General features: G+C 36.4%; 7 protein-coding genes across 10 annotated transcripts; 4 read left to right on the top strand and 3 right to left on the bottom strand.

Moving 5' to 3' along the window:
• Window positions 1-1,869: 1,869 nt before the first annotated feature.
• LOC108559654 (nucleolar GTP-binding protein 1) lies at window positions 1,870-4,178 on the top strand. Its single transcript, XM_017917007.1, has 3 exons — window positions 1,870-2,045; window positions 2,106-2,380; window positions 2,533-4,178. Exons 1-3 carry the CDS (start codon window positions 1,998-2,000, stop codon window positions 4,136-4,138), a joined length of 1,929 nt encoding a protein of 642 aa, XP_017772496.1. The 5' UTR covers window positions 1,870-1,997; the 3' UTR covers window positions 4,139-4,178.
• Window positions 4,179-4,381: 203 nt separating this feature from the next.
• LOC108559665 (protein ERGIC-53) lies at window positions 4,382-6,848 on the top strand. The gene is made up of 5 exons (XM_017917019.1): window positions 4,382-4,602; window positions 4,956-5,110; window positions 5,179-5,647; window positions 5,697-6,384; window positions 6,451-6,848. Exons 1-5 carry the CDS (start codon window positions 4,440-4,442, stop codon window positions 6,485-6,487), a joined length of 1,512 nt encoding a protein of 503 aa, XP_017772508.1. The 5' UTR covers window positions 4,382-4,439; the 3' UTR covers window positions 6,488-6,848.
• A 692-nt stretch (window positions 6,849-7,540) lies between these two features.
• On the bottom strand, window positions 7,541-8,099 carry LOC108559646. Its single transcript, XM_017916997.1, has 2 exons — window positions 7,939-8,099; window positions 7,541-7,880 (listed from the first exon to the last, which is right to left on the bottom strand). The coding sequence occupies exons 1-2, from the start codon at window positions 8,077-8,079 to the stop codon at window positions 7,749-7,751; spliced, it is 273 nt and encodes a 90-aa protein (XP_017772486.1). The 5' UTR covers window positions 8,080-8,099; the 3' UTR covers window positions 7,541-7,748.
• Window positions 8,100-8,114: 15 nt separating this feature from the next.
• LOC108559633 lies at window positions 8,115-10,169 on the top strand. Of its 3 annotated transcripts, XM_017916979.1 has the most exons (3): window positions 9,044-9,656; window positions 9,718-10,022; window positions 10,107-10,169. In XM_017916979.1, the coding sequence occupies exons 1-3, from the start codon at window positions 9,407-9,409 to the stop codon at window positions 10,119-10,121; spliced, it is 570 nt and encodes a 189-aa protein (XP_017772468.1). In that variant the 5' UTR covers window positions 9,044-9,406; the 3' UTR covers window positions 10,122-10,169. The 3 variants fall into 3 exon arrangements, 2 of the variants coding, with proteins under 2 accessions (XP_017772468.1, XP_017772459.1); XR_001890942.1 differs by lacking the exons at window positions 9,044-9,656; window positions 10,107-10,169 and adding an exon at window positions 8,115-8,188 and having other exon boundaries at window positions 9,718-9,805; XM_017916970.1 differs by lacking the exon at window positions 10,107-10,169 and having other exon boundaries at window positions 9,046-9,656; window positions 9,718-10,090.
• On the bottom strand, window positions 10,073-11,855 carry LOC108559622. Its single transcript, XM_017916959.1, has 4 exons — window positions 11,777-11,855; window positions 10,900-11,132; window positions 10,598-10,836; window positions 10,073-10,535 (listed from the first exon to the last, which is right to left on the bottom strand). Exons 2-4 carry the CDS (start codon window positions 11,113-11,115, stop codon window positions 10,136-10,138), a joined length of 855 nt encoding a protein of 284 aa, XP_017772448.1. The 5' UTR covers window positions 11,116-11,132; window positions 11,777-11,855; the 3' UTR covers window positions 10,073-10,135.
• Window positions 11,856-12,073: 218 nt separating this feature from the next.
• Window positions 12,074-13,696, top strand: LOC108559607 (zinc finger protein 62-like). 2 transcript variants are annotated; one of them, XM_017916948.1, is made up of 3 exons: window positions 12,074-12,182; window positions 12,252-13,269; window positions 13,326-13,696. In XM_017916948.1, exons 1-3 carry the CDS (start codon window positions 12,105-12,107, stop codon window positions 13,640-13,642), a joined length of 1,413 nt encoding a protein of 470 aa, XP_017772437.1. In that variant the 5' UTR covers window positions 12,074-12,104; the 3' UTR covers window positions 13,643-13,696. The 2 variants fall into 2 exon arrangements, with proteins under 2 accessions (XP_017772437.1, XP_017772429.1); XM_017916940.1 differs by having other exon boundaries at window positions 12,074-12,188.
• A 357-nt stretch (window positions 13,697-14,053) lies between these two features.
• LOC108559587 lies at window positions 14,054-16,457 on the bottom strand. Its single transcript, XM_017916921.1, has 4 exons — window positions 15,467-16,457; window positions 15,284-15,415; window positions 14,133-15,224; window positions 14,054-14,062 (listed from the first exon to the last, which is right to left on the bottom strand). The coding sequence occupies exons 1-4, from the start codon at window positions 15,635-15,637 to the stop codon at window positions 14,054-14,056; spliced, it is 1,404 nt and encodes a 467-aa protein (XP_017772410.1). The 5' UTR covers window positions 15,638-16,457.
• Window positions 16,458-16,464: the final 7 nt, after the last annotated feature.

Raw genomic sequence — 16,464 nt, 5'->3', positions numbered from 1 at the left:
TTAAAATTGGGACTTTTTGATGTAAGAGCAATTTTAATACAGTCTTCGGCGTTTAATCGATTTATGTTTTTCGTTTTTATGTTCATTAGAGTGGAGAAGCCTTGTTCACAAAGGTAAATTGTTGCAAATAGCAGCAATTTTTTTACTGCCTCCTCATGTGCAATTTTGAAATGCTGCAACTTTGACAACAAAAAAGACGACAGATTTGCTTTGGTCTCAAATTGAATACGTGCTTCAATATTGAATCGAAGTTCAAGAATTGCCTCTGTCAAACCTGGAGGTTCTTCTGATATGTTGGTAATTTCACATTTAAAAGGATCTACAATCCAATTCACAGTTTGTACATCAAGATCTGAAAAGTAGTCAGAGAACCGCTCTCTGAGTTTCGTAAGATGAAATTAGAAAAATTTCCCTATTACCCAAAAAAAAAATCATTTCTCCCCATTTTGGGTAATTTACCCCGACCGCTGATTTATACGCTTTGTTTGCAGAGCCTAACGTAAACTCAAGTAAAATACTTTTGTCAAAATCAAATTCCTTTTAATAGTTTTGTGTTAAATGTGAGACGGTAACAGTTTAAAATAATTTGTTACATGGTTAAATTCATCGTCACTAATTTTTATTTGATAAAATTCGTCTGGTGTGATCAAATTTCAGAACGTTCCTGGAATTTGATAACAAAGATCCATGAAAGCATACTAAATATAAACAGTTAGTTAATATAATGAAATGTTTGTCAGTTGGAAAGTGTATAGTTTGGCAGTATATATAATTCCTATATTCGGTGACCAGACCAGTTCAATCAAAAATCTGGACACGACAAGAATTATTCACTAATTTTCCTTTCTTTACATAAAACAAAAAATGACCAAAAATCCTGAAAAAAAAATTGTTCATTATTTGTGCAATTTATACTAGCATATTAATTATAGTCTTAAATGTTCATTAAATAAGTTTATGACTATAATAAATTAATATACAGTGGAACCTCGTTTAACGAACAAGATTAATTGTAAGAAAAATGACTCGCTTAACGAGTGACGATGAGAAGAGAAGTCCCGGATTGCGTGCTTGCTACATAATATTATGTGAATTTTTGAATATGTTTCACTTTACGAGTACACTATACGAGTAACTGTACTTTTATATTGATTATTTTCTATGCGCTTCAGGCCAGTTATTTAACTATAAATGAAAGGAATGACATGTAAGCAAAGCTTTAAGTTAAGATTATGTTAAAATAAAATTTTGGATAGTTATTTAATGTTTGTTAATCTGATACAACGATCACCAAAAAACAGGTCTATATTGCAAGCCCGGCAACCAAAAGACCATCTATTGAAATCCCGACTGTATCGAAATCCCGACGTTCAAAAATTCCGATTATATCAAAATCTCGATCAACACATAATCCCGACTGTATCAAAATCCCGTCAATATCAAAAAATTTTACAATAGCATTTTTAAATGTTTTAGTTATAGTCGAGATTTTGATACAGTCGGAATTATGGTTGTCGGGATTTTAATATAGTCGGGATTGTAGTTGTCGGAATTTCAAACGTCGGGAATTTGATTGACGATATTTCGGTTTTCGGTTTTGTAATTGCCACCGACCAAAAACGTGCGAAAGATGAAACGAAAATTTTACTGCTACCTTGTGTTATTTTGCAATTTAATATAGGCAACCAATTTACCATACAACTATAAAAATATAATTATATATTATATAAAGATAAAGACAAAACTACAAAAACACGGAAATATAAGTAATTATAAATATTAATTTTAATAAATATTTCAGATATAATTATAATAAAATAATACGCAATATGTGGATATGGTAGAGCGCATGTTTCTAACTTGCATACGCATTCCCATTGCTTCCATTGGTTCTCGTTCACTTTCGTTCCCCTCGTGTTCAGTTCTGACACGTGCGGTGGAATTTGTTTGTTTTTCTTCAGTTTTAGTTGATTCTCAGTGTAAAAGAACAGACCATCATGTCTATGTACAATTTTAAAAAGATAGCGGTCATACCGACTGCAAAGGTAAGTGCGATTAAAGCCAATCAATGATTATTTGTAAACATAACCTAACTTCGCCAACAGGACTTCATCGATATTATATTATCGAAAACGCAACGTAAAACTCCGACCGTTGTCCACAAGCAATACAAGATCTCCAGGATCCGCAGCTTCTACTTGAGGAAGATCAAGTACACCCAACAAAATTTCCATGATCGTCTCACTCAGATCTTGTCAGAGTTCCCCAAGTTGGATGATGTTCATCCATTTTATGCCGACCTGATGAATGTTTTGTATGACAAAGATCATTACAAATTGGCTTTGGGACAACTGAACACTGCTAGACATTTGATTGACAAGTTAGTACCTTCTTTTTTTACAATTATTTTATACTTCACTATGCATTTAAGAGAGAAATATTAATTATAATCTAGTTCTAATGTCTTATAATATAATAGTATTTACTAAAACTATTGACCTTGGTATTAACATTTTTTATTCTCAATTTTAGTGTTGCAAAGGACTATGTACGCCTATTGAAATATGGAGATTCATTGTACAGATGCAAACAATTGAAAACTGCTGCTCTTGGACGTATGGCTACTATCATGAAACGACAGGCTTCAAATTTAACATATTTAGAACAAGTAAGGCAGCATTTAGCGCGTTTGCCCTCAATTGATCCATATACAAGAACAATCATCATTTGCGGATTCCCTAATGTTGGCAAATCGTCTTTCATTAACAAAGTTACCAGGGCTGATGTTGAAGTCCAGCCGTATGCCTTCACCACAAAATCATTATATGTTGGACACACAGACTACAAGTATCTACGTTGGCAAGTCATTGATACACCTGGAATCTTGGATCATTCTTTGGAAGATCGTAACGTCATTGAAATGCAGGCCGTTACAGCTTTAGCTCATCTTAGAGCATGCGTCTTATATTTCATGGACCTTTCTGAGCAATGTGGCCACACAATTGATGAACAAGTAAGATTGTTCGAATCAATTAAACCGCTCTTTGCAAATAAACCTCTGCTACTTGTAGCAAATAAAGTGGATATTGTTTCACTGGACGAATTAAGTCCAGAACGCAGAGCGACTTTGGCTGAAATCGAAGCCGATCCCGAATTGGATGTTTTAGAAATGTCGACTGTAACAGATTTAGGTGTAATGGATGTTAAAATGAGAGCCTGCGAGAAATTGCTTAGCTTCAGGGTGGACCAGAAAATGAGGTCAAAGAAAGTAGATGGCATTTTGAACAGATTACATGTGGCTGTCCCTAAACCTAGAGATAATGTTGTCAGGGCCCCATCTATACCAGAATCGGTAATGAAGAAAAGAGCAGAAGCCGGTGATAAAAAGAAAAGGAAATTGGAGCGTGATATCGAACTTGAGGAAGGCGATGATTATATTCTGGATTTGAATAAGCACTACACAGATATCCCAGAGGAAGAAAGATATGATGTTATACCAGAGTTTATTGAAGGTCATAATGTTGCGGATTATATTGATCCAGAGCTGTTCGAGAGATTGGAAGAGCTTGAGCGCGAAGAATCGATCAGAGAAGAAACTGGTATGTATGTTGTGCCGAAGATAGAATTGGATGCTACAATGAAGGAAATTAAGGCACTCGCCGAACAAATAAGAAACAAGAAGGCCATTCTGAAGAGTGAGGCAATGGTCCAAAAGCACTGTAAGAAACCAGTCATGCCACGCACAAGTACGGCCAAGGTACGTGGTAGGAATATTAACAAATTGCGTAAAGAAATGTCTGAGTTGGGCGTTGATATGAATGGAACCGAAGATGCACACTTCACCAGGACAAAGGGAAGAAGCAGGTCTTTGGGACCGGTAGCGAAGAGATCCAGGATGGAAGTGGACGTTACCGAGAATAAGAACAAGAACAGAGCTGTTTCAAGAACGCCACGTAATGAAATGGGTATTAAGGATGTAGCAATGAAGAATAAGTTAGCCCAAATTGCTCACAGGGCAATTGCTAAGAAAGTCGGTCGCATGGGTCTTAAGGGAGAAGCCGACAGGTTCATCGGCACAAAGAAACCCAAGCATTTGTTCTCCGGCAAACGCGGTAATGGCAAAACTGATAGACGTTAAGATATTTTTTTTTACATTGTTCAATTCAACAAAATATAATGGAAGTATATATTTTATTTAAGTAATAATAAATAATAACGATTTACACTTTTAATTTTTATTTTCCGATTCATTTCATGGGAGAGTAGTTTGAAAATGAAAATCTGTCATTAAAGAAAACTTCAATTTTGGCAACACTTAATCGAATGTCTACAAGGTTGGTACGTTTGATATTAGGGGGAATACATTTTATGTTCTCACTATTTCATTCATTGAGTTGGTAACACCTGTGAATGGAAGTAGCGTGAAGTTTGAATTGAAGATGGAAGGTTGTAATATTATTTCAAAATGGACAATATTCCTTTGCGCGATAAGTGTTGTGAGTGCAAATTTGGTGCATAAACGTTTTGAGTATCAATATTCGTTCAAACCGCCGTACTTGGCACAAAAGGATGGATCGGTACCCTTCTGGGAATACGGTGGCAGTAAGTTAAAATCCTAAATGTCAACCGTACACGTAGTCGAATCTTTGACACAATCTTCGACCCGACCTAATTCGGTCTTCTCTCTCTGATCCATAGTTTGTTCGAAAGAGAAAGCTGTAGACGTAGTTCGGTTTTAACATACACGTCATTAATTTCTGACACGTCCAAAGCAAGAAAAAAATATGATGTTCTAATAAGAACAGATGGAATTCCATGAATGAAAATGATATAAATTTGAAATACTTATTTTTCTAAGTCGATGTTTGTTCTTTAAAAAATTCTAATATGGTCAAAAAAGTATGATTTGAGTTGTAATTATGTTTGTAACATTAAATTATTGCTCTCTTTTTAAGATGCTATTGCAAGCTCTGAGAATGTTCGTATTGCACCTTCATTGAGAAGTCAGAAAGGAGCTATTTGGACAAAGAATCCCATTAATTTTGAAAGCTGGGATGTTGATGTTTCATTTAGAGTCACTGGTCGAGGAAGAATTGGTGCTGATGGTCTTGTAAGTTTTGCATGGATAATAAATTTCATATATATATAATTAATTTATTTTAATTATCAATTTATTAGGCCTTTTGGTATACACAAACTAAAGGATCTTATGATGGAGAAGTATTTGGATCATCTGATAAATGGGTTGGTCTGGGTATTTTCTTTGACTCATTTGACAATGATAACAAGCACAATAACCCATATATTATGGCTGTATTGAATGATGGATCTAAGGAGTTCGATCACCAGAATGATGGAACCACCCAATTGACAGCTGGTTGTTTAAGAGACTTCCGTAACAAGCCGTTCCCGACCAGGGCTCGCATTGAGTACTATAACAATGTTTTGACTCTTCTATTTCACAATGGCATGACTAGCAATGAACAGGATTACGAGCTTTGTTTCCGTGCAGAAAATGTGATATTACCCAAAAATGGCTATTTTGGAGTATCGGCAGCAACCGGTGGTTTGGCCGATGATCACGACGTTCTTCACTTCCTCACCAGCAGCTTGCATGCAAATGCTCAGCAACCAATACAACAACAAGGTGAGTTTACGAAACTTAACAAGCACAATTAAACGTAATGGTCTTGCAGAAGATTCTCAAAAGTTGAATCAGGAATATCAAGAGTATCAAAAGAAATTAGAGCTGCAAAAAGAAGAGTATAGGAAAGAGCATCCTAATGAGGTCAAGGAACAAAACATTGATGATTGGTTTGAATCTGATAATCAAAGGGAACTGAGACAAATCTTCCAAGGACAGTCTCAGATGTTTGATGTCTTAAGAGAACTGCATAGAAAACTTGACGAGGTAGTAGGTCGCCAAGAGAGGACACTCAGTTTGGTTTCGCAAAATGGAGGGCAGGCTCCTCCACCACCAGCTCAAGTTGGAGGACAAGCCCCAGCCCCAGGCGGATACGTAGATACTATCCGGAGGCATGAAGTCGATGCCATGTTCAACAATCAGAATCAAATTGTGGCTGCCACAAGAGAAATTAGGCAGTTTATTCTAGAATTGAAGACACGCACAGATACTATCATCAACAATCAAGCAAAAGCACCTACGGCCCAGGTACAATCCGTTGGCTACGATACTCAGTCCATCATGTCAGAAATGCGCGATGGTATCAACCACGTGAAACAGAACTACGGTCAAGTTATGCAGAAGCTGAATGAGAGACGAGACGTTGTTTGTCCGTCAACCAGTGGTGGAGTTTCAGTAACGATGTTCTTGGTCACTATTACCATACACTTGGTCATTCTCCTAGGATACAATATTTACAGGTAAAACAGTGCATAAATTATATATATATGTGTATATATATTAACAATGGTCATTTCGTGTTATAGGGACAATAAAGAAAGCCAAGCGAAGAAATTTTATTAAAGTGTATCTAAAATGAGAACGTAAACGAGATTTTGTACAAAGACTATACTAAGGTTTAAAAAAAAACAAAAAAGACTTAGTCCCTTTAAATGTGTTGGTCAAATCTACTTACTGTGAGATTATAATTAAAAATTTAAAGAAAAAAAAAAGCAGAATCAAACTTTTTGGTTGTATTAAGTATAATTTTTTATGATTATTTTTTTTATTAAATCTATAAAATTTGTTAATTAATTATTGCTACTTATTGTATTACTTTTCTACATGAGCCATTCCTTATAGAACAATAGTCATTTTTGATTTTGTAAATGTGTCGTCAGTATTCACATTAATTCAAACAAACTTATACGTTTTTATTACATTTTTTTCTTTAAATTTTACGTCTTCCCGCCACTGCGATTATCTTTGTAACAATTTTGTAATTTCTAAAAATAGACAAAAGCTGTATTTGAATCCTATTAAATGTTTTTTTTTTTGTTAAAATTTAAGACTTTCAATAAATCCTAAATAAATTTTTGCAATTTGCACAATTTTAAAATTACACAATCTCTACACTTACGCAATGAAACAAGTATTGTATCATCTTGGTATACATATTTATTTGTTATGGTTTTGTGATTATATCAAGGAATATTGACGTTAAGACAAATAGTTTATTTAATAGTATGAAATAATGTTCACATAGTAAGCATTAAATTTATATTATTACAGGTGCATTATTTTCCTATAGTACAAATATGCATTTTACAACAAGTGACAGCTGCGTATTTTGACGGCTTTCATAACCTAATCAGGTGTATAAGTTTTGGTGTCTTGAAACTATGGGTGGTGCAGTTTACGGGTTCTATTTCGATGAACATGGTTTTATACATACGAAACGATACCTACCGCTCGCAGAACATCAAAACAAGAACTGTCTGTTGAAGGAATGTTCTGTGAACAGTTGGGGTCTCACCGAGCAGAGGAGAAGAGTGTCACCGGCTTGGTTGCGATTCATCGTAATTTTTTGGAGTCCAAGAGTACTTAGGTCAGCAGTCAAATTCGGGGTGGCTGCTGTTATCATGAATAAATACGAACGGATCGGATTCGCTTTAATGATGCTGTGTTTTGCTTTCTGAGATTTAAACCTACTCCACCCTGACTAGCAATGCAAGTAAATGTTAGTTTCATCTCAGCTTAGAGACAATATGATATTTTAGTAAATGCAGACGAAACTACTGACTGAAGGACACGATTACTGGATTTATTTATTTACATTTTATGATTACAAATCGATGTACTTCGAGCCGCAACGAACATTGTAGAATTGATCGCAAACTTGGAATTGCTCGTTGAAGAGTGTGCCGTTGGTGCATAGAAACGACGCCTGGTGGTTATGCTCGCATCGGTGGTACGCCTTGGAGAATTATAATTGCAATTGATATTATCGTGATTATTACTTAATTATTTTTTACCTGACAGGCGGCCTCGACGTCCGCGTAATATCCGGAGATACGTCCATCGCATGTAAAGGAGGTCTTCGGAACCCGTGCGAACGTTGGATAAAGCGGCGGGTTGTGGGGCAGATGCAAGTCATGGTATGCATCGTAGGGCATAGCTCCAGGGATGATGTAGTGACCAGCTCTGACCAGTAGCACGAACCCTTTAACCGCAAAACGACTAGGTTCTAACACACCTCAACAAAGTACCTTTGAAGTCTTACCAGTAAGTATCACCGCTAGATCTCTGAACATCTTGTTGATGAAGCCGATGCGCGAATGAACCAAGAAAAAATGAATTGATTTTGTCTCATATCGGCTCTTTTTCTGCGCTAAATAATCTGGGTCAATAACTAACTAAGCAATAAAAATGTACAAGGCGCCTACTTGAGGATAATACTCTCATTTCTTTCTTTCTTGCACCGATTTTCGTGCCGTGTCGTCACCAACGCCACGCTATTTTACCTTTTTGATAATACAAAGGCCTTTACTTTCATCTCGAAGGCCTTCATCGCCGAAAATAAATACCATACGTAAACAAATCAAGAAATCACGCAATTACTTTTACTAAATCGCGCGCTTCTTGCACAACCTCCACCACTGCCATATAAACATATATCACTAATTACCTTTCCTTCTACTAATCTGACGCCTACCACTGTTGTAACCTTTCACGTTTTTCTGCTAACATTCATAAATTCCATTTACCACTTCGTAAATTAATCAAAGACAATTATTTTTTTTATATTAATTCTATAAGTTAGTAACATTCTTTGGAGCAAATTTAAATTATCACTATTATGTAAATTTTTTGTAGAATTTTTAAAATTTCTTTGAAAAGTATTGTTAATGAAATTATTAATGATCTCTAAATATATTTTTTGTTGCTGTTGGAATTTTAGTAATTAACATATAGGTAGTTTAATTTAAAACTATTAATTAATGTTTGATTTATTTTGTCATGTGATTCTTGGACAAATAATATTATTCAAGACATGTTACAAATAATCTTAATCCGAATTACGTAAATTATTTGAAATTATTATAATAAATAAGTTATTTACTCTTGTTTCATCGCTTCTAGAAACCCTTCAACTAACATCTAAAATTAGAATTGTTAGATTTATATAATCGATTTTACTGAGAATCGTTTAGTTTAGTAACATCCTTAGAATAAATGTTATATAGAAATTAACAGATGAAGTTATCCTAATAGTTGTAGAGAACGAAATAGAGGAATTTGTGTCCGACTTATGTAATTAAATGAATACGTTTTAACAGAAAACTAATTATGTAGCGAGTGCCAAGTATATTTGTTATCTTCGAGACCTATTGGCGGTCGCGGCTTTGATTTTATAAATAGCATTTTTTAAATTTGTTCCTGTTCAATGCCGTCCGTCCTATTTGAACAGTCGACGAGTATATTGTGCGATTTCGACGCGAAATGGTTATGGAAGCGGAGAACAGTTTCATCGATGCGGTCGTGGACTTATACAGGGCTAAAGATTGGAGGTCGATCGTGTTGTTGAATGAACACTCCAACAACGAGGCCGCACTTCGATTGCTCTGGGTATGGCCCAGTCTCGAGAATGTCGAATTTATTCGACGGACTTTGTGTGAGTCCAATCTATCCGGCATGATTTCAATCGGTTGCGGTTGCGGACTATTGGAGTGGATTCTTCAGGAAGCCACTGGTTGTGGTCGAATCACTTAGAAGCATGCGATTTTCTTTACTGCTCGTCCTTTCGTTTGTAGGATTTAAGGTGTTCGGTATCGAAGTAAACGAAGAATGGTGGATCAGCAAATACAGTAATCCCAAATTCATTCCACATCTATACCCGACGGCGGAGGAGCCTAACCCAGTTCTGAATCCAAATTTTGCTTTGCTGTTTTGCTATTTTAACGACGGGCAAGCCTTTAAGGAATATGTGGATCGGTACGAAGGATGTCTGATAGTGATAATAGGACCTGGTGAAGGGAGAGGAACTCATACAGATCCAGAACCATTCAAGCCAGATTTTGGTATATATAGTCGCTGGAATCTGCTTAGCTTCCAGGAGGTGAAAACTACTAAAGATTTTATAGCAGTTTATCAAAGACAGCAGTAAAGTATAGCGAATTATATATTTATTAATTATTTTAAGCTGTTATTAAAATAACAATAATAACGACATTAATCATGTTCTACTACTATGTACTGGCACCAATCACTAGGCGAGAATCCGATGTTTCGGAACATTGCCTGTGATGCGGTGTTTTCGACAAGGACCGTACCAAGTGGATTGTGTCCCTCGAGAGCGATTTCTCTGCTAAGGGATTTAGTTACGGCGCTTCCCAAGCCCATACGCTTGTACGCATCTATTGTTTGAAGGATGCCGAGAGTGCCCATTTGGTTTTTAAGAACCCAAGAGACAAGTTTTCCATCTGTTTTGGTGAAAACACCATGGCCACCATTCATTTCAATGAACGTCCGCAGATAGTTCACCGAGCCAGGATATCTATGAGGCCAGATCTCGTTTATAATTTCGGCGTGTTCCGGCTTCAGTATTTTAATCTCAAAGTTCTCAGGACATCTACAATAAAGCCAAAGTAAATATATTTGTATGTGCAAAGATTATGTGGCCTTCGGTCTCACGCGACAGTCAATTGCGAAGCTTGTTCTTTGGGCATCCACCAAAAATCTGTCTTAGTACTGTGCTCCACTTTTAGTTCAAGCTTTTCCAAAACTTTATAAACTGTATCCGTGTGGTTTTGGTGCACGGCGTAGAAAAGAATCACCTGTGACCAGTCTATTCTTTGCGTAGTCATAAGCGCGTGCTCGAGGCGTTCACATGTCTCCTCCAATGTAAAAACAAAGAGATCATAACATGACCACTGAAACACAAGCAATCAAATATCGTCGTTGATGATTCTTTTGACATACCAAAACCAACGTACCTGCAATAGAGCAACGAATGTGCCATCACTTCTCCAATCTCCATTGGGAGAGAAAATCTTGATATATGATTTTTCTGGACTAACTTTCATCCATTTCATTGCCGTGTTCAGGAAACTATACACGTGTGTTGCAAAAGGTAGCTGTTTAGAATACAAATCTCGTAGATTGGGTAAATCCTCGTTCGGGATTTCAACCAGGATATCTTGTTCCTGCATCTTGACTAATTGAATAACTATTCACGAAACCATAATTAGCAACTCGGCACTGAACATTATCTAATGTGTAGATAACGTTAACGCTCTTGACTTGTTTACCAATAGATTACTACTAATTTATATTAGATTTCAAGCAATTGTAAGAGAGTTTATTGTCTAGACCAGCGGTCGCCAACCTGTTTGACCTCACTAGACTGAAAATTTTTAATTCCGGACCACTACCATGATTTTTTTTAAACTAACGAGATTCTAAATATGAAATGGTACTTACTAGTGGCGGACAAAGGATAATTAGGGCCTGTAGGTAAATTATTTACTAAAAAACAATTATCTATTTTAAATACTGTGCCTTACAGATTTGTCTACATGGTAAATATGTGACGATTATTCAATTTCAAACGATTATTTGACTCTTACTTTTTCAAATACGTTATAGTTAAACGGGGTCGAAGGTCAAAAATATTTGGCGACGCCTGTTCTAGATTATAAAACAAATATAATTAGGCAACACGTTCTACTTGCTTATTATTAATAATCTGGAAATCGTTCGTTATTATTTTAATAAAATAGACTTTTAAATAAATTCCATTAATTAGTTAATTTAAATTTTGATGTAATTTGTGAAAAGGTTTATAAAAAAATAATTTTGGTGTCAATGTACCTCCTGTAGCCTCCAATTGGGTGCACTCTGTCTCTTGTCGTTTCAGTAGAATATTTCAGATATGTGTATGCGAATCCTTGAATCCAACTGTAAGATATACTCGATTTTTATTAATTACCCTATAATTGCTAAATGAACCAATTAAATCGCAATAGTAAAAATAACCTCAAAATATGTATGGATGATTTTGAACTATGTACGCGAATAATAGAAAGTGTATTACAGCAATCAAGCACTTTAACATAAATATATGTAGAGATTAATTAATAACCAATGATTAATATAAATGGAATAATTGAAAAACCAAAAAATCAGTGTTTCCAAAACAATGAAGTCTGTGGACGAAGTACCTGTGACCTCTAATCAATTATGGTCGGGAATCCAGCCAAATCAAGCATTTCCCATAGTAAGTGTAAGTTAATTATTTTTTATAATCTCACAACCAGTTACTAAAGTTGCCTATGATTATTTGTAGGAGTGCTTGCCTTTCATAGGAGAGTCACAGGTAAATTCAATACTCTTAACATTGGACGATTTGAAGAACCTACACTTAATAATATGCGATGCATGCTTATTTGTTTGTTTGGACGAGTCGCGTATGATAGAGCATAAGAGCATTGACCACAAAGATAATACAAAAAAGAAAAATGAGCAGAATCTACAATGTCCAGTTTGTCCCAATACTTTTCAACACAAATTAGCAATAGACGCGCATTTGAAATATGACCATTACATTGATGACCCAAATGACGTGTCTAAGATCATATATGCTATCGAACATAAAATATTAATTTCAAAGCAGATTGGAATTGTGGATAGACCAGTGGAGATAAAAGAGGCGAAAGATTTTTCTCATAAGAATGTTAAGACACAAATTGTGGAAGAAAATGAATCTGCTTCGACAATGCCCGATTTAATCCAAACCGGAGTGATTATTAAACCAAAGTCGGAAAAATCCAAGTTGAAAGTGATATTGGCAAATAAATGTAGCGAGGTGAACTGTAAAGTTACTCTCCAGAGTCTGGAGAAGCTACAATATCACAAGCAGTGTCATAAAGGCACTGTGTACGAGTGCCCTGAATGTAACGAGCTATTCTCCATATGGAAATTCCTGACTGGTCACCTATGGCGACAACATAACATTGATATGGAGCTGCATTGTTGCGACGAGTGCGATTATAGAACATATAGCTTGAGCAAACTGAACAATACGCACAAGCTCACTCATGGCACGTCGAAGAACTTTAAATGTGACCTCTGCGAAAAGTCATTCAAAAACGCGAAGCAACTGCGAAACCACAAAGACACCCACAAGCAGATCGCATCGCCGAAGTTTCAATGCACGGACTGCTCGAAGCTGTTCAGTAATCGCCAGCAACTGCGAATGCATATTGATGTCGTTCATAAAAAATTGAAGCCCTTTCTTTGTAGCTATTGCGGATACAAAAGCGCCACGAAGAGCGCATTAAAAATGCATATTAGACAGCACACAGGTATAAAAATACATTGAAAGAAAATACCGAAATAAGTTAACTTTTTTTTTTTGCAGGTGAAAAACCTTTTACATGCGATATTTGTGACTACTCGACGACAGACCATAACTCATTGAGGAGGCACAAGCTACGGCACTCGAACGAGAAACCTTACAAATGTAGCCAGTGCGACTACCAATGCATCCAAAGCAGTGCTTACAAGGTTCACGTCAAAACCAAGCACCCGGGGCTCGAGTTGGAAGTGTTATTCTCCTGCCGATCTTGTCAATTTCAATCGATCAACAGAGATGTCTATAACTGCCATATCGCATCGCACCATCAAGTACCGAAAACCGCTGTAACCTCATCACCCAAAACAATGAATCCTTCGTAGAACGTGTCGATTCTTGAATAGTAATAATAATCTTTTATATCTAAAGTTACGCACAGCAACATGTTCTCGAAGTTTTAAATTTTGTTTTTTTATATTTATAAATAAATAAATAAATATTATAATCGTAGTGATATTTAATTTTTGTTAATGATAAGTACGTAAGTATTTATCTTTCCAGCAATACACGATTAACAGCATGTGATAACTAATTACTAATAATATACTTGAGTGCAATATACACATTCTTAAAAATATATAAAAAAATAAAGTATTTATTTAAACCTTTTAACAATTTTTATTAGTCCATGTAGGACCAAAGGGCTAAAGACCGTAGTCTTTCCGCCCTGATTCTTATTAAAATATACGTTTTGTTATTATGATTACGGACGTTTTTCTTCCACCAAATGGTGTTTATTTACCCTGATTCAGATCAAATTATGAATTTGAAAATTGCATCGTATTATTGTTTGTAAAAGCAACCTGAACATACTGTGCACTTGAGGCGATTGACGGTGCTTTGCTGACTTTCGGTAGCGGTGCTTTGCTGACTTTCGGTAGCCAATCTATCTGAAGATATGTTATAAGCTAAGGATAAAATTGTGTCAAATATATAGTTATTAATATATTCAGCCAATTCTCGTATGATGTCGACCATTCTCAATGTGGCGATGGTAATAGCCCGTTCTATATATTGTGTAAGTTTGTATCCCCAATGTAATGAATCTATACCTTCTGCTTTCATTCTATCTTCTGCCATTTTACTAAAGAAACCTATAATAAGTTTAAGCACTTTGTAAGGCAATTGAGCCTTGGGATATAGTTGCAATAAGCTTAGGTTCAGCCATGTCAATCCCAACATTGAGGGTACTAAAATAATTAACTTCTCTACTACATAATTGCTAAATAATCCAAACAGCGACCTAAACGCAGTTTTCATAGAATCAGCCTCCTGTATGATTTGATATACCTTTGGAATAGTTTCGAACAAATTCAATGCAATAACACAATATTTTTGAGAAGCGCTGATGGAGATACAATCACCATTCATGGATAAATTTACGCGATTGGCGCTTTGTTGGTGCCTAGGTCCTTTTCCTAGGCTACTGATGTCAACTTTGATGTTATTGAATTGAACATTGCCTTGGTCAACAAAGTACCGAATACCTTTCTGATTCAACATCTTGTTATTCTTGGTCAGATTAGCGAGCACATCATCACGTGAACTTCCCAAATTTTTGATGTATGTGATGACTTTACCTTTACCCTGTTGATCGCCATGAATCGCCACCGTTTCCTTTGTAATCTTATTAAAAGTTTTCCTGTGTCGATTACTGCGCAATGAGGTACTAATATCTTCCAAAGTTTGCTGCTGAGTCTCCGTAATAATGGTACCAGCCGATTGCAAATTATACACGGAGTGACCGAAGAAAAGAATTGATGAAGATAATTGGATCCACGTCAAATAACCGATTTCATTATTGGATTGCCATTGGTTATACACTTCGTAGGTGGAATTACTGATGGCTGCACCACTCATTAAAACATTCGCTCCAGTCAAACCATCAACTGCACCTCGGATTGCCTGCATAATCCCATATAAATCCAATGTATAGAAAAATAATTAAAACTAGTGGTACTTACAAAACCGACAGTGCCCCCTCTGCTAATAAAACTGGTAAGCGCGAACCGTGCACCTGACCCTGCGAAGCCTAATGCCCCTGCCGCTATGTTTAAGTAAGCTCCGCGTGCTTCACTGTCCATCACACTCATCGTCTAAAAACAAATAAGTTTTTCTGTGTCATTAGTATCAAATAATAATTTTACCTGCTCATGGGTAAGTCTGTCATATAAACTGTGTCCACTGCGAAACAATGTGTAGACAGAAACTGCAGTACCAGAAACAATGGATATCGGCACGAGTATGGGTGCTGCAACAACTACGGCCGGAATCAATGCAACTAGGCCTCCCACGCCAGCAGCTACACCAACAGCCATAGCTGCAATATCGATGGTATTCAAAACTTGAATACCAAGACCGCAAGCCGGCGACGGATTATACTCCAGTATTACCCGGTTCCAGCAGTCTCCTTGATAACGTCCGTCTTTTGGAGTAACGCACAGACAATTACCGAGTTTGTTTTCTTCTAAATATGACTCCCAGTTGTTATATACCCTTAAGTCGGTGTCAATGAAAGTACGCACGCATTGTCGACATCAGCGCACTTGGGTACTACAAATATCGGTTTTGCATTAAAATCCGTGAACGGATTATAATCCTCATCCTTCTTGCACTTTTCCAATTTCTCTCTTGGTAGTGGTGTGGTTATATTGTAGATACAAGCGAATACGACCAGTTTAGGGTTATTTGTGTACTTAAGACACTGTTTCTTAATCACCTTGATCATATCATTTACGGTGCTTGTTTGGGTTTCATCGTACATGTTTGTTTCGTCCTTGGGAGGACCGAAGTAAGCGTAAGCCACTTTTCGGAACAAATAATGCTCGTGATCCTCCCGATCCAATTCGAAACAATCGTAGTCTCTGTTTCCCATTTGTTCGTACATGATCTGATGGACAACTTCTGGTTTTGTTTCATCTTTATTGTTTGTGAAATTGTTCTGTAGATGCAGTGCGATTTCAAGTTCGGTCATGTAATATTCTGAGACATTCCTCCAGTGTATTGGCAATGTGTACTAGAAGACGCATCGTACGGTATGAACCTAAACATCGTTAGACATTCGGCAATCGGCATAAAAACGAACAGTCCCGGCACACCCTCCCTCAATAGCTTTATCATATTTCTGTCTTTAAAATTTCTTTCG

This window comes from Nicrophorus vespilloides, unplaced genomic scaffold, assembly GCF_001412225.1.
Source record: "Nicrophorus vespilloides isolate i.1.1-1 unplaced genomic scaffold, Nicve_v1.0, whole genome shotgun sequence".
NCBI lineage: Eukaryota > Metazoa > Arthropoda > Insecta > Coleoptera > Silphidae > Nicrophorus > Nicrophorus vespilloides.
Note: the sequence above shows the minus strand (reverse complement) of the source record. Positions and strands in the feature narration are given on the sequence as shown.